This window comes from Ammospiza nelsoni, chromosome Z, assembly GCF_027579445.1.
Source record: "Ammospiza nelsoni isolate bAmmNel1 chromosome Z, bAmmNel1.pri, whole genome shotgun sequence".
NCBI lineage: Eukaryota > Metazoa > Chordata > Aves > Passeriformes > Passerellidae > Ammospiza > Ammospiza nelsoni.
In genome coordinates, this window is record NC_080669.1 from 8,693,133 (window position 1) to 8,710,460 (window position 17,328).

Genomic DNA, 17,328 nt, shown 5'->3' on the forward strand with positions numbered 1-17,328 from the left:
AGGATAACACAAATTCTGATTAAGGCCAGGACAAGGTTATTAAGTTTAGCAGGTGAAGAATTTGCAGTTCTCTATTTACCACTGAAAAAAACTATCTTGATTGGGCAATGCAATATTCTGTAAATTCTGATGATTTGCAACAAGAATCATTTAATTTTGCAGATATTGCTTCTCTTCATTACCCGGCTCACAAATTATTGCAGCAAAATTGAGTTTTAGAGAGAAACCTTTGTTAAGTAAAGAACCTTTAAACACAATAACTCTCTTCACTGATGGAATCTGGCAGAGGTCACAAATCAGTCATTACTTGGTTGAACCAAACCAAGTTCCCAACTAAAACTTGGAAATCAGATATTCAAATAGTAGAGCGATCTCCTCAGATTGTTGAGCTTGCTGCTGTGGTTCAGGCTTCTCAGTTCTTCCCACAACCTTTTAATTTATTCACACATTCTGCGTTTGTTGCTAATGTGGTTAAAAGAATAGTAGGATCAGTTCTAAAGAATCCTAGTAACGACACCTGATATCATTGGCTTTCACGGCTTTTTACAACTTTACAATAACCAGCTAATCCACAGTTTGCTTCTCACATCAGGGCTCATTCTTCGCTTCCTAGATTTTTAGTGGAACGAAACACGAGAGTGGACAAACTGACAGTGCTTATTTCCAACACTTTGCCAAACATTTTGGAACAAGCAAAACTGAGTCAGGCCTTTTTTCACCAAAATGCACAAGCACTTGTGCAAATGTTTCAAATTTCCAAAAGTCAAGCTAAAGCTATCATTAGTACTTGCCCTGTCAGCTTGTGCAGCCTCCTGTTTCTAGAAAGAGTTGTTCAACCCACGGGGTTTGCAAAGCCTGCACTTATGGCAAATGGATGTCACTAAATAAATAGCCTTCCTTTGGTAAATTTACCAATACTCATATTTCAGTGGACACATTCTCTGGTGGAGTTTTTGCTTCTCTTCACACAGGGGAAGCAGGTAATCATGCCTGTCAACATTTTTAGCAGAGTTTTTGCTTCACTGGGTGTGCCCCAAGAAGAAAAAAACTGACAATGATCCTGCATATATATCTCAAAAATTGGCCACATTTTTAAAGATTGGGGTGTTCGTCATATCCTTGGTATTCCACATTCTGCCACAACCAAGCATTTGCTGAGAGGACACATCAGACATTAAAACGCAGTCTTGATCAAGAGAGGGGGGAGTCGAGGTCACACCACAGATGAGGTTAAACAAAGATTTCCATGTTTTACTTTCTTCAACAGCTCTGTTGCAGAACCTGATCCACCGATTTCTAGGCATTTTTACAATAACACACAGGCAAAAGTGAAAGAAAATCCCTCTGTTTTAATTAGATACCCTGGGACAGGACCAATTGAAGGTCCTTTCTGATTAATCACTTTGGACAAAGGGTTTGCTTCTGTCTCTACAGGTGCAGGAATTAAGTGGGTCCCAGCAAAAAACGTCAAACCATATCGCACCTTTTGCCTTCTGGATCAAGGCAGGCGACCTGGTTCTAAGGATCAGCACGGCGGCCCACTCTCCAGGGCCACTCAGGCCAATGACACACGCAGACACCAATATGGTGGACGGTCAAAAGGTGTTTATTACTTCTTCTCATGGGGCCTTATAGTCTAAGGGGTCTCTACGTCAAAAGGGGGTTTGTCCTTCTTATCTATGGTTAGTAGGGAATGGAAAAGTACTGGGTAAGGAATGGAAAGTTACTGGCAGTACTGTTAGGGGGGCCACATTCCTAGGGTAATCTCTTATCTTAGAGGAACAAAGTGTTCTGGCTTTCCGTGACATCGCGTGATCTTCCGCAGCGCCTTTTTCCTATCTACCACACCCACCCCAGGACACTCGACGAGTTCAAGACCGTAGAAGCAAGTACACAGGTGTGAGCCAAACAGAGGGATCATGGGTCACACCTGACGTTCCTTGTGCATCGGTGGAACCTGCAAACTCTGATTTTATGTGGTTTATAAATGTGTCACTTTTTGGTTTCATAGAGCTCTAGTGGAGAAAGCGTAGGTTTTGTTTGGTTCATTTTTATTAAAGGTCAAAAGTCATGTTTTTGAATTGAGAAGGATATGGGAGGAGCTTAAGCCAACAATTAACTTATAAAAAGGATGCTGCAAAATCAAATGTTACTACGATGTCAGTACTGATTGCTTCTTCTAGTGCAGAGTTTTAGTCAATTTGTAGTGTTGATTTGTCTGTGGAACAACCAAAACCAAATGTCTGGGTAACCTTAGCCAAGGCAGCAGGCTCGGATACCATGTGTTTGTCTAATTTGGAACAGAAAAGCCTTTCTCAACCTGACTAGTCAGTGTGCCAGTAAAGAATTTGCCCTTGGTCAAAAAGCAATTCAATAGTAAGCCTGGTGAAATTGACAATGGCAGGAGCTCTGTATAGGATTGTAACATTTGGGAAAAAGAACTTCCCAAAGCAGTACCTGCACCCCAAGAATTAGAAATCCTTGGTCCTTTAACAATGGATTTTTGCCTTACATTTACAGTTAATGATTAGTGAGAAAGTGATCCTCCAAAGCACAATGTTACTCTCCATTGTTTTGCATACAGAAACTCAAGGTTTTGGTGTAATTATTAAGAATGTTGAGAGTTGCTTTCTAAAGCTGACCAATGTCCACGACAGTTACCAAAAGGATGTTGGTTCACCTGTGTAGATAGGCCCTGGCAGGGCATCCCATGAAGGTGGCCCATGTAGCAATGGGATGCTCACTGTAATTGCGCCTACTGCCAAAGCGGTCATTAAGAAGAAACAAAGGGGAACAAGATCTGCTCGTCATTATTGTGAAAACTGTAGAAGTGATTTCACGCCTTGGAAGGCTGCAAAAAGGGTTTCCGCAGGTTTGTTTTTACCCCGGCTGCCTTCAGCAATGGCATTGAAACAATTAGATCGGGTTGCATATTGGCTGAGTAAACAAACTAATGGCACATCCACTGCAATCAGTGACATGTTGACCGATGTTAATAGTGTTAGACATGCTGCCCTTCCAAATAGAGCAGCAATTGATTTTCTTTTACTGGCACAAGGACATGGTTGTGAGGAATTTGAAGGATTGTGTTGTATGAACCCGTCTGATCACTCTGAATCCCTCCAGAAAAGCATAGAAAAGCTGAAAGATTTGACAGCTCCAATTAAAGAAGATGGTGGCTCTTGGTTAGATGATTTGTTCCAAGGATGGAGGTTTGCACCTTGGCTAAGGGGACCTTGTAGAATAGGTCTCCATATGTTGGGTGTTTTGGCAGTGATACTGGTAGTAATACCTTGCATATGTCGGTGTGTGTGACAAATGATGGACAAAACAATCTAAGAAGTTTTTATCACACAAGAGAGAGAGGCAGGAAATGGATTCACACAGAATTCCCAAAATCTCACACAGATGGTGGATGAAGGTATGGACATGGAGGAAGGTTTTGAATTAAGACCTTAGAACAGGCGAGACTTTTTTGGAACAATCACTTGTAATTGCTATCAGACATGACTTTTGTCCTTTGAACTGACTGGACTTTCACAGCATTAAAATTGCTGTCTTGGAATATAGCAAGGCTGAATGCGAGCAAGAAGGATGCTTTATGCAAGTAACAAGCAGGTATACTACAGTGAAGCTATGAAATGCAAGGTAGTTAATAAACGACACGGTTACAAAGGCTTCTATTTAGCCAAACCGTGAGGGGGAATTGTGGGAATATGTGAAATCAGAGGGTTCTGGGACAGCTGCAAAAGGCAGACCTCAGAGAAAGCAGAACTTTGGTTAGAGCTAAGCGGTAGATTTGTCAGCAGAAAATTTATATAAGTAGTAGAAAAGTAAGGACAAATAGAACAATGGTTTGTGTCTATTACTGTAGAATGCAGGACATTCATATGTCTGAGATGTAACACAAAACAGAACTCCCTTTGGTCATCAGCAAACAGCTTCGTTTATTGCCTTCAGCACCCACAGTCCATTTAGCCCAGTCAAAACTCCCAGGCTGAGACATCTCATTGGTCTATCTCTGTGCCCCCAGACTCTGAACCAATGCAATGTCTGTATCTTAGGAGAGCTCCCATTGCCTGGGAACTTCTGTCAGTCAGTCCAGAGGCTGCTCCGTGGAGCTGAATTGGGCTCCTCATTCTAATTTGATTGATACTGACCCACCAGTGTATTAACGCTTGGCTGGAATGACTCCCTAAGCTACAGAAAAGTATCCCTAGCAAGATATTAGGAACTTCTAAGCTTAATAATTGTTATATTTGCCCAATTATCCCATCAAAAAAACCAAAAAACCAAACAATATTTAGGTAGCAGTAATTTTAATTGAATAGTTTAGAAAATATATAAATAAGGGATAATTTGGTTCAAATAATAGCACATAAGGAAAAGATACCGCGAGGTACGGAGGGCAGAGTTCTTGACCCTTGCCACTTCACGTACAAGCTTGCCAAGTGAAAATCACCCCTTGTATGCCATATGTCAATACCATCTCCTCCTATTTTCGGTTCGTCACTTTTCTGTCTCCGCCTTCCTCACCACCTTTACCACGCATGCGCCACCACTCGGTTTGGTGGTCGCACAAGTCTTTGGGGGCCATCACTGACGAAGGCCCTGTAGTCTTCTTTGTTGTCCTTTAATTCACCTTTGGGTTACACATGCGCATCAAGCCAGCACGTAGCCAGTACAGCCAATGTAAGCCAAGACTAACGTATCACTCCATCTACATATCAAGGCAATAAATCCCTTATAATTAGGATTTGTTGGGACCGAACCAGGTTCTTGTTCATTTTTAGCAACTGTATCTTCAGCTTCTTTCCTGTGGTCCTTGAGAACAGCTGCTGGGAAGGGGGGTGGAGCCCCTCCTCTCCCTCTCTTCTTTGGCATTACAACTTTTTAACTATTTATTATTCTCAAATATTAATTACTGTATCAGTATCAATTACTCTTTCAAATTTTATCAGCATGAATGATACCTATTTACCACAATAATGGAGCTCTGTGCATTGTGTTTTAAGGCTCAAAAGCAGGTACAGTGTTTGAAATAAGCAAGCAGTGTTTTAACAAAAGCTACGTGTGCTTATAGTGGTTGCACAGAACTACTGTCAATATGCTCTTGCTTTGTGTGAGTGGTCAAAAAACTTTTCAAGTAAGTTGATTGCCTGCTGCCAGGGATGTAAGCTGCTGGCATCTTCCCACTGTAACAACCATGTAACAAGACTGATGCTGGAAAACAAACAGCTCCAGGAGCGTTCCTCAGCAGTCCCGTCCCTTTCGTGATTCGTACAGAGACCCGCGGCCAGCAATACTCAGCTGAGGACCAGAAGAGACCGGAATAGCCCGGGCAGTCCAGCTTTAGTGCAAGGCATCCGGCAGCCTTGAGGGTACAAAGCGAGCACAGGTCGCAGCTCCTCGTGTCCGGAGCGAGCCCGGAGCAGCTCTCACAGGCCGCAGCCCCTCCCAGGCCCAGCTCCGGGCGCAGCCGGGGCCGCTCCGACTGTGCGGGGCCGCTGCCGGGGCGCTGTCGCGGCTCCTCCCGCGGGGCGGAGCTGACGCGGCCCCGGCGGCCCCGGCCCGGCCCCGCTGCGCTCCGAGCGCGGCCCCGGAGCGGCCCGGCCGAGGCGGCGAGGGACGGGCGGCGAGGGGCCGGGGGCATGGGGCGCTCCGGGAACGGGCGGACATCCCGGCAGAGGGGAGAGAGACCTGGCAGAGGGAGGAGTGAGCGGGAGAGGGGAGAGATGCTGGGAGGAAGGAGAAAATCCCAGGAGAGGGGGTCGAGCCCGGGAGTAGGGGAGATCACGGGACAGGGGGGATGAGGTCCCTGGGAAAGGGTGGGTAGCCTTCCAAGACAGTAGAGAGCCCTGGGAGAGGGGGGAGATCCTGGAAGAGGGAGGACTAATCGGGAGAAGGGGAGATCCAGGGAGACAAATAAAACCACTGGCTACAGCTAGGGAAAGGAGGGAGCTTGTGACAAGGGGTAGCTTAGGACTGGGGAAAACCCGAGAGAGGAGGGAGAACCCAGGAGACAGAGGACAACCTGTGAAGGGGGGGAGATCCGGAGTAGAGTGGACAGGGCCTGGGAAAGACGTAGGAGAAGAAAGCCCAGGGCGGGGGTCCAGGAGCGGAGGCTCCTGCAAGTGGACTGGGAACCCGGAGAGCCCGGAATCACGGAGTCCTGCAGCCAGGCCGAGAACGGGCGCGGGTCAGTGCGGTTCGGGAGAGTGCGGCTGCGGGGCTGGCTCCGGAGGCGGAGGCGCGTGGAAAGCGCTGCTCGGCAGCCCCGGCGGCGCTGAGAGCACAGCCCTGCCCGGGGAGGCAGCGCCACGGGCGCCGCTCGGCTTCCCAGCCAGGCCACGGCACCGCTCGGCTTCGCCGCCGGATCCGCGGCAGCTCGGAGCATCGCTCCCTGCCCGGGCCCGAGGCTCACCTGCGCCAGGTGCACCAGAGCATCGCCTCTGCCTGGACAACCCACAGCGAGCAGTGCCCGGCAGGGACTGCAGATCCCCTTTGGTGGCAGAGAAAAAAGAGCAAGGAATCTTCCATGGGAGAACATAGGCAATAGGATGAGGTGTCAGTGTCCAGTGTGTTCAGATGCACTCACAAGGATACTATTGCTCTTGGCTCAGAACATGGAAAAGAAGTGGGCAGACACAAATCAGAAGCTGGTTGCAATATCCAGGGATCAGTTATCAGAAGAAAATGCTACGCAACTGCTGGAATGCTTAATGGATGACTAATTACCCCTTGCCAAGTAATCTGGACTTTTTAGGGGCAGCATACTTATCTCTCAAAAATTACTCTAGAGATCTTCTTAAGAAAATTTTGAAGAAAGGCTCATACACCCACATTTCTACGCAGTTGCTGTGGGTTTGATAAATGAAATCTGCTTTAATGTCTTGATTTTCCTAAAGATTTGTGGGGGTTGTTTTTAACACAGGCATGCATGCATGCTAAATTTGAGAATCTAAGGTAAGGTCTTTTTATAGGGGATATGGAAGAGACAGGTCTTCAGCCAGCAATATGTCAGTGAGAGACAGCTGAGCGATGATTACTGAGAAGAAGAACAGCCCTGCAATAGAGGTGTGAGCTGCATTGAACAGCGCTTGCTGTGGGCCAGAGAGCACAAAGCAGGCTGGCCTGGTGGGCCTGAATATTCCTGCCAAACACTCTGCATCTCACCCCTTTGCTCGGGCTCAGTGCAGAACTGCAGGATTGCGGGCGCTTCCTCCCAGAGCTGCGTGAGGCGCTGGCTCCTGCAGATGTGCCCTGCCAAGCTGTCCCTGCCTCACGCTGGCCTCGCTTCCCCTGGCACAAGAGCCATGCCTGAAGGAGGCTGCCCTGTGCTCCAGCCTGCCGAGCAGCCCGGCTCCCTGCCCTGGTGCCCAGAGTGCTGCACACACTGCTGACCTTTGCCAGGAGTTGCAGGGCAGCCGGCAGAAGAGGAGGAATCCTCAGGCAGCCCAGCAACCCTCGGCTGCCCTTGATCTTTCTCTGCTCCTGGGCACACTCCAGATGGCCAATGCGTCCAGGGTGGGCTGTGCCCAGCACGGCTGCGCTTCCCCTCGGCAGCAGCCAGCTGCCACCTGGGCTCTGAGAGCGGAGGATTCGCCCACTGCCGGGAACAGGCACCCAGGGCCCGGCTGCTGCCTCTTGCAGCTCCAAGGGCCTCCTTCCAGCCTGCCTCTGCCGGGGCTCAGCCTGCTCCGGCCTGTGCCGGGGCTCTGCTGGGGCTCCACCCCAGCCAAGGCTGGGCCCGCTCTCACCTCACAGGCGCTGACAGCTCTGCACCACAGGAGACCTTCCCGAGCACCCTCTCTGATCTTTCTGCTTTCTCACTTGAGCAAGGCTCTCCTCCAGCCAAAGAGATTATTGCATTTTGGGATACAAATCCAAGTTGCAGGAGCCCCAATGTTCTCCAGTCACAGCTGAAGGCCTGCATCTGCACAGGGTGTTTGGCTGCCTCATTCTTCTTTTGGTTTTGACTTCAAATGCCATTGCCCTTTCTGCCTCAAATAGAAATACCAAAGCTGGCCAAAAACAGACCAGTGGGCCAGATTCCAAAGGCAGTGTGGTCTGGAGAGGATGAATGAAGAACATCCTTCTTCCCCACTTTCACACCATGTCAAAGACATTGTGTCACTTTCCCCCTTTAAGAAACAACAGACAATTCAGAAGAAATTCTTGAGCGTATTCGCAGAGTGAGAAGGAAGGGAATCTTCAAGGTGACTTGTGGTTTCAGAAACTGTATTCATTTCCAATCCTACTCTGCACTCCTATTAGACAATCCTACTCTAACCCTAACCTTAACCTTAACCCTAATCCTAATCCTAATCCTAATCCTAATCCTAATCCTAATCCTAATCCTAATCCTAACCTACAACCCTACTCTAAAGTGGTTGACGAATAAATGGTCCTGATGTGATTGTCACATTCTTGTCTCCCTCCTCTTCTTCACTGAAACAATCAGCGGCACCAGGCTGGACGCAGGCTCAGCAAATGTTACAAATGGATGCTGCCCAAAGGGAAAAAAAAACAAATCAACAAATCAACAACATGACTTTACAAGCTCAGTGCTTCATAGGATTCCTCTGTCTTATAGAAGGATGCAGGAAGAGGACCAATGGGACCATCTAGACCTCCATCTTTATGCGCCAGACTTAGCCATCACGGGCAAATGTGGCCCAGAATCCCACTCATCCATTTATCCAGGTGTCTTCATCTTGCTAGGATTTTTGCCCTGCCAGTGCTCTAGAAATGGTGCTTTCTGTCCTTGGAGTTTCTTCTTTTCAGGTATCTCTAAAGCCTCACACTGGTCCCTCTCTTTGAAAGACAGGCACTGTGCTGATTCCCACAGGGAGACAGAGCAGTGGCTACCTTTCCATGCCCTGCCTCTCGTGTGCTGGATGGCACCTTCCTTCCCAGCAGGGCCAGCCCAGTGGCACTGGGCCCTGCAGTTCCCTCTCTGCCACACAACCTGGCACTAACTCTGGCACAGTTCCTGTCTGCTTGAGCGTGCCAGGCAGCAGATGGGGCTGGTACAAGTCCTTCCCAGCTGTCCCGTGGCAGAAACCTCTAAGGGTGGGCTGGGGGGCACAAACCAGGGCCCCCGGGAGGCTCACAGTGAGCACCCCAGGACCCCTCCTGGCAACAGCCAAATCTCTGACCCCTAGGCTGGGACTGGCTTCCTTGGGTTCCTGCACCACCATTTCATGTCTCTGTACCCTGCATTGCTCTACTTCAATTCTTTTGCCATTAGATAAAACTGAGCACCCCACCAAATGACAAAAGAGGGCGACCAAAACAGCCAGAGGAGCTCTCTGACTCAGGAAATGCAGAGAGAGGTGGAGTTACTCAGTTTTGTGAAGAACAGGCCCCAGGGAGACTTTATTGCCACTTTCCAAGACTTCAGAGTGGCTTTGAAGAAAGTGAGGGACATATTTTTTAACAGGGCCAGTTACAATAGGATGTGGGTGAATATTTTTAAACACAAACAGGATCTAATCAGAACTTGTTTACTCGGAGCATGGTGTGACTCTGGCACTGGTTGCCCGCTAGAGCTTTTAGGAGCCCCATCCCTGCTGCCATTCCGGCTCCAGTGGGAAAGGGCTCTGAGAAACCTGATCTCTTTGAAGATGTCCCTGCTCATTGCAGGATACTTTCACCAGAGGACCTTTACAGGGCCCTGGCAGCCCAGCCCAGTCTAGGATTCCTCATCATTTTCATTTGAAGAGCACCAAGAATGGAGGTGAGGAGGAAGGGGGCTCATCTGATGCCTTGGACTTGAGTGGAGGAGGAGCCCATGCCTCAGAACCTGTTTCACCTGCAGCCCCTTCCCATTTTACCTGCAGGAGCTCCCTGGCAGACCAGCGCTGCTCCTCGTCTGTCTGCAGGCAGCAGCTCAGGAAGTCATGCAGGCAAGGCGAGAATCGGTTGGGCTGCTGCAGCCGTGGGGTCCCTACTGTGGCTATCAGTTGTGTAGCCTGGAGAAAAAGGAGACACCAGGCTCCACTTGCTGCTTTCACATCTCTAAGTGCTCTCCCACCTCCCTTTGTTTAACCTCTGTTCTTCAGTGGCAGTTTCTGCCCTGGCAGAGACCCAGAGATCATTTTCCTTTACCAACCAGAAAACCCAAACCCGATGCAGCCACAGCTTTTCCACCATCCCACAGATCTTGCCTTGGCAGCTGATTTCATTGACTGTGCTAGTTAATGGGAACTACATCAGAAAACGCACATTTGCTTCCATAAGGATTCACACCAGCTTGAGAGGCTTTTTGGAAGAGGGACTGTGCTATACAAACTAATTTCAAGGGTTAGTACATGAAAGGCATGTCTGCAGTGCTTGTTGGTCCTTTAAGCGCACGTGCCCAAGAACAAAACTCATCATACCTTTTGTGCTTTTTTTGAAAACAATGGTAATTGGAAGGAAAGAAAGGGAATCCATCAATTAATCCCCAGGTAAGGAAATAAACATTTACAATCTCATCTTCAACAGAGACACATTTAGATGCCTGCACAAATGTATTGGGATGAAAATTGCTGCTTGGGCACAAACGAGCCACCTGCAGCTCTGTCTCTCAGCAGTCTGAAAATTGCAGCTTCCCATTTTGCAGCAAAAGAAAAATTGTCATGGTCAGAAGAAGGAGAGGTGCCATCCCTATGGCCACCCTCTGCTCATTTGGCTACTCAAGTCAATGCATTAATGATAGGCCCATGCCAGAAAGGGCCTGGAAAGAAATGGGAGGTTTTGGCAGGCTCTCCACATCACCAGGCTCTGGCTTGGTGACACAGAGAATGTGCCTTTGGCTAGGAGAGAAACACAGTGACTGAGTGTTTCAGCAGCACTGTACAGGAAGCAGAAGAGACTCAGTGGCCTTTACACTCTCATGCCCAGGTTTCAGGCATGTTTCCCAGTGAGAAGAAACTGTACAGGGAGTTAGGTTCATCTCTAAAGACCACAGTTTTAGAAACTTTGTTGGGTTTGTGTTGCCTTCCTTCATTTCTGGAAAGATAACAGCAGTTGTCAGATGCTTCTTTTCTGCTATTAAGGCCATCTCCACAGCCAAAGGACTGGAACCACTTAAAAGCCAAAGGAAAGTGTTGCCTGAGAAGAGAGTTTGTTTGGAGTTTGTTTGCATGTGGTAAGGCTTGAGTTCCCCCACTGCTGAAACCAAAACTACAGCAGATGCTGATGTGTTGCAGGCACATTTTTAGGAGGGGACCTTGGTGGAAGTAGTTCAGGCAGATGGCAATGGGCTTTTGCCCAATGGCACGCAGGACAAGGGACAGGTGAGAAAGACAGTGGGATCAGTGAGTATTTGCTCCTTACCGTGATGGGACTTTGGTTCCAGTAGGGAGGTTCTTGTTCGATCATTTCAATCCCCACGATTCCAAAAGACCATATGTCCACTTTGGGACCATATGGTTGACTTGTCAGCACTTCTGGCGCCAGCCACCAAGGAGTCCCGACTACCGAGCACCGTCTGCTCTGCTCAGGGCTGAGCTGAGTAGAGAGGCCAAAATCACCTGAGGAGAAAGCAAAACCTGTTTCTATTTGAATTCTGTGCAATTAGGAAAGCAAGCCAAAGAATTGCCCAGTAGAAGTTGGAAAATGTGCTGTTGAATCTCCTGGCATTGGCGACTTTTAAACTCCCCCCATTTTTTACACTGTCGCCAGTAGTGTCTTTTGTTCTTTGGAAGCTTTAGACTTGTAACTCCCTCCCTCTGGAAGGGACACACACAGAGCAAGGCCACTCTTGACTGCTTGTTCCTTGTCCTACCTCTGTGCACGTTGCAACTGTGCCCTCAGCTCACAGTGGGTGTCCCTGCGCTGCCACCAGCACCATTTTTGAGGAGCTGGCTGTCACTCCAAGCAGCCCCACACCCACATCCCTGGAATGCTGCTCCTGACCAAGAATACACTGACCCAGCTTGACAGAACCATCGGTTCTGAGAAGGATGTTGTCACTCTTCACATCTCGATGGATCACATGGTTTGAGTGAAGAAAATGCAGTCCTTGCAGGCACTGAGAGAGAAAACAGAAAGAGGAGGGCAAAAATGAGTGATGTGATTTCATCCCACAAGAAAGGCAACAAAGAATCTAAAAGATTCCCTCTGCAGGGGAATGGGCAGTAATGGCAGAACACAGTGCCACTGAGAGGAAGAGCTTGCTGCTCCAGCACTTGAAGAGCAGGACCTTTCTGAGGAAAGGCATGTCAGCTTCTGAAAGAGCAACAGCACCTGCTGTTATAAACTGTGCCCTACAAACCAGCCAAGATGACTGCTGCTGCAGTGCATGTGCTCAGAAGCAAAGAGCCTTTTGGCTGCACTCCTGTCCTTGTATGCTGAGGCCTGAGAGAAACGAGTCTCTCTCTTTTTTCTTTGCTGATCATTTCAAATCCTGCCACCAGCACCTTTGCTTTCACAGGCAAGGAATGCAGTGAAGACAGACTCCAGGCAAACATTTAGAGAGGCAAGGTGGAGAACAGCAAATACAAATACATGAGCCCGAGCGAGAATACAACAGCAGGAGAGAAGAGTACTGGCACTGAGTACAGGGAGTGCAGGAGCACTGGCAGGCCTTTCACTTGAGATGCTTTTTCTTGCCCATAGCACACCAGCAACACAGAACCAAAGCTTGGCACAGGAAATCACTGCAGGTCTGAGCCCCTGTTTCCCAGACAATCCTGCCCAAGCCCTTGAAAACACAGATGGGATTGCTGACCTCCCGACTGATTGCTGCTGCCTCATCTTCATACAGAGCGGTCGTGCTGAGGATATCGTTCAGGGTGCCTCCGTCCATGTACTCCAGCACCAGCCAGAGTTCCTCACCCACAAGGTAGCTGAAAGAAGGAAAGAAGGCCGTGGAGATGAGCATGCATGGCTACGTTGATTTTTGCCTCCAGGTTTCTTACTTCCAAATGCCTTTGTGACAAGGACAGAATCATAGCAATAGATATTCCCTCTTGGCTGTGCATTGTTTGCAATCTTTGCAGTCTCAAGGAGAAAAGCACAGCTGTGAAAAAGGAGATGTCTTAGATGGCTAGTGAGTGAAAAATGCAGTTTAGAAACAGCCCAGGTAAAAAACCAGCCCAGTTTAGAAACAGCCCAGGTCAGGCATGGTGTTTCTGGAAATAAGCACCTAGTCTTCCTGGCATGCCCAGCAATGGCAAAGAGTGGCAACAATCCAAGGGAAATCCATTTTAGGACGGTTCATCAGCACTTCAGAAACTTGAAAAAATCAATCCCAAAAATATGTGGAGGCAGTAAACTTCGAGGCTGATGACTAAGGAAGATACAGCTGATCCAGATTTTGAATAATTTTGGAATAATTTTCAAACTAGGTGTGCCAGGGAAGACTCATGCAGAAGGGATGCACTCTCTTCTCATCCATTGGAGATGAGTAGAGAGATATGAATAAATAAAAATTGACAGCTCTACTATCTGCCACTGACCAAAGTGGGTTTTTAACCTCTTATGTTTGCTGTATGTAAATGCACACATGGGATAAGACCAGAACCACTCACCTGTCTAAAAAATTCACAACATTGGGACTCCTGTACCTCTTCATGATTTGGATTTCATTAATGCTTCGTTCCATCCTTCTCGGTCCTTGAAGATTTATTTTCTTTATGGCCACCTAAAATGACATTGAAAATCAGTAACTTGAGCAGTTGGTGGCAGGAGACAACAACGCACATGAAGCGAGTGATTTTGCAATGATACAGCTGAGCTGTGCCAAACTGCCTTGTGATTAGGCACTGCAGTAATTAGGAAATGACATTCCAACAGCCCATTTCTCTGCTCCCTTGGGAGCCAGTTACAGAACATGTGGGGCCGCTGACATTTTGCCTTGTCCACTTGGTAACAGTTGTGTCTCAACTATCACCCACAAACCTCTGACCACACTCTCTGCTGCTCTTTCTAGGATTCAGAAGAAGTAATCCATGCCTTAATATTCGGTGGATACATCTTGGGCAATGGGCAGGGCTTAGGGCTTTTAGGGCACTTGCAGATCTCTCCCTATGTGCAATTGCCAAGGGTAACACTGCAGGTGGCTAAGGAACTACCAGTAACTTTCCGATGGATTTGCTGGCAGCCAGAATCGAGAATTCAGGACTCCGAAGCTGTAGCCCCAAAGAGCAGGGAGGTGCTCTAAGGCACCACCTTTGTTTTAGCAATGGAGAGCGAGTGAGCGCGTCCTTGTCTGAAAGGAAGCGCTGCCCTGCGTGCCTTCCTTCCGGCAGCTGAGGAGGACAAAGTGCCAAATGTATTTTGCAGACTGGCACCAGTCCGTGCTTCTTGTGCTTTTTCAGCACGGCTCTAGCCAAACTCCAGCCACAGCTCACACCAGAGGGGAGCTGTGGGGAAAGCCCCTCAAGAGCAGCAGAGTCTGCAGGGGCTGTTGACATTTACCTCTCCTCCTGTGGCAGTGTCGAGTGCTTTAAAAACATCTCCAAAACTCCTAGAAACAAAAGAGAAGCAGAGAAAGGAGAAGCCATTTAGATCTTGCACTGAAAGCCAGCCCACACAGGAGATCTCTGCTGTAAATGCCTAAAAGCTGCAGGACTCTGGAAGCATGGAGATGTTCTGGACAATGCCTTCTGAGCACAATTAGAAATTCTGATCAGCATTGACAATCTAAGCCCAGTGCCTGAACACATTTGCAGCTTGTCTGACTTCACGCTTGATACCTATTCCACCAGCAAAACACCTGATGCATAGTTTTGTAAAATTAGCATTGCTTGGACTCACCCACTGCCAATACTTTCCAGTTCAATGTATTTGATGATAGGATTTTCCGTCTTCACCATTCTGCCTGAGGGAAACAAAATGCAAGATGTTCACTTTAAAGCAGAGATCCCACCTTCTCAGAGATACAAATGGCAGCCCCACTGTCTGGGGCTCTGAGCCCTCCCTTTGTTAGCCAGCTCTGAGGTGGCTAACAACAACAGGAACAGGAACTGGAACAACAAGAAAAGAACAGCACGACCACAGCACAGGTCTGGCTGGCACAGAGACTGATTTCTTGCATCCTTTGAAGTGAGAGACCTCTTGGCAGCAGACACACAGGGAAGCACAGGGAGATAGATTCAGACTACACTGAGACCAGAAGAGAATACATACCAAAGCAAGTAAGTTTGTCCTCTAGAAACATTGAGGAGAGCTGGAACTAAGAGTGCCTTTGTTTTGTTGGGAATAAACACTGCGAGATTTAGAAAAGGTTTCCCACTTGCTAAGATTAAATGCACCTGCACATCCCGAATCAATTCCTCTGAACAGATGTCAAGTTCAGAACAGGAGGAATATTGCCAAGTGTTCCCATCTTTTCCACCTTGCAGCAGTTTGCCAATAGAATGCCTTCGCAGTTGTAAACCAGAGCAGCTCAAGCCAGAACCAATCGTGACGGGGCTTTCAGCATCAGGACCCTCACCCTTTATGAGCAGGCTGAGCTCAAAGACGCCCTTGCCCGTGCCCCGCGTGAAGAACCACGCCGCTTCTCTTCACCCTGACAGCGCGGATCAGTCGCTCCCATTGCACTCGCACTCTCGGCACCGCACACCTCCCCATCTTCCCAACTCGGCATGGCGGGCACGGGCACAGAGGGACAGCAGTGCTCCTCAGGCACCCCTGTGACACAGAGAGCTGCCCAGAGGAGATGCTAACCCTCTTGTGAGTCCAGGCCATGCAAGGCAGAAGCCGGCCCAGAGAAGGGGCTGCTGCCTCAGGCAGCTCCGCGCCGCAGCAGCCGGGCAGCAGCGGGACCCTCCCAGCTAAGGAAGGCTCCAGCCTCTGCAGTCCCTGCAGCCCTCAGGGCCGGGGCAGCGAGCACAACCAGGCTGGCAAAGGCCAAGCATGAGCACTGACAGGCACTGATGGGAAGAAGCCAGAGTGAGCCTGAGCCCTGTACAAGCTGTTGCCCCCATTCAGGACACAACAGGATGGGCTTTGAGATCAGCCCCACCGAGGTGTGGATCAGTGCCCTTTTTGTCCCAACAGGTGATGGTAGACACAGAATCCCCTGGGCTCTCTTCTCAACTCTACCAGGTCTTATCTGAGAGCACAGCACTGGCAGCTGTTACAGGCAAGAAGCAGATTCATTGGGTTGTGCTGCAGAATCACAAAGGGCTTGATTTGTTCTTCTAGAGACTGATCTCAGCAGGGCTTCTACCAGTGGCTAGAACTCAAGCAGTCACAGCCTTCTGCTGATGCAGGAACAATTCCTGCTTCTGCCTTTGGTAGAGAGGGAAGCCCAGGCAAACTCCAGCCAGCCTAAGCTGCCCTCTGAGGCAGCAGGAACACCCAGAGCTCTCTCTTGCTGCCTTGGAGCAATGCCAGCACTTCTGTGACCCTGAAGTGAGGAGAGCCCTTTGGTACAGCTGTGCTGACATGTGCACACAATACACTGTCCCTCAGATAAGAAAGACAGCAGACGTACTGTGTTGCTCCAGGGAGTCACCCGCCATCTCCTGTTGCAGAGCAGCAGCTGGGTCAGCATGGGAGGTGAACCAAGTGCTCAGGCTCCACGTCTTTGGCTGGGGAGCAAAGGCTCCTTGGGGCGGCATTGCTGCAACAGCTTCAGTGTCAGAGTTGGTGTAGATCTGAGAGAAGAAATGAGTTGATGTCAGGAAGGTGTGGCAGAGATTGCCCTGAAATGCAAGAGAGATTGCTATTTGAAATGCAAGCCCTTAGGAAGCTGCTGTCTGCCACATGCAGAGCTCTTCAACTGGATTGCTTTGGATGTCCACTTGTGAAACCAAATGGTCAAAACCAAAGACTGATTTTACTCAAGTTCATAGCCACTTTCTTGTTCTAAAGGATGACTGCAGCAACGACCGCTCCACTTCCTCTCAAAGACTCCTTTCCCCCTCCTAGGTCTGCAGATACATTTGCAGCTCCTCATTCTAATGTTCTACCTCCTGCCATGAAATTCTCTTTTACTGCACCTTCCTCGGAACGTGCTTATCCTGCAGCATCTCTGGATGGTACTGTTCCTGGGCCTCATGCCAGCCTCGGGGCTCTTGGTTGCCCGTCACTTGCTGGAACTCGCTGCAGGCTGCCAGGTAGGATGGCGAACCTTCCACCTCAAGTCAAACAGAACAAAGCAGTCAGAGACTACAGCTTGTCCCCGTCAGCCAGGAGTCATCGACTGGGAAGAAGTAAAGGACAGGAGCAGATTCACAAGGGTTACAGACAGCTTGTAGCCTGTATTCCAAATCTATGTGAGTGACCGTGTTCACCTGCAAAAACACCTCAAGAAACAAGGTCACCCGGAAGAAGCCAGCAGGAGTTCATTGGGATGACTGCTGGCTAAATGGCCAAGGGAGTAAT

The 17,328-nt window shown here is 48.8% G+C and overlaps 1 protein-coding gene across 1 annotated transcript; it reads right to left on the minus strand.

The window, feature by feature from the left end:
• Positions 1-5,253: 5,253 nt before the first annotated feature.
• Positions 5,254-13,630, minus strand: LOC132087017 (serine/threonine-protein kinase PAK 1-like; the record flags this gene model as incomplete). Its single annotated transcript, XM_059493042.1, has 6 exons — positions 5,254-5,310; positions 7,050-7,103; positions 11,326-11,522; positions 11,923-12,022; positions 12,722-12,839; positions 13,524-13,630. Coding segments are annotated over 6 exons (633 nt in total), but the record flags the coding sequence as incomplete, so codon positions are not given.
• Between the last annotated feature and the right edge of the window lie 3,698 nt (positions 13,631-17,328).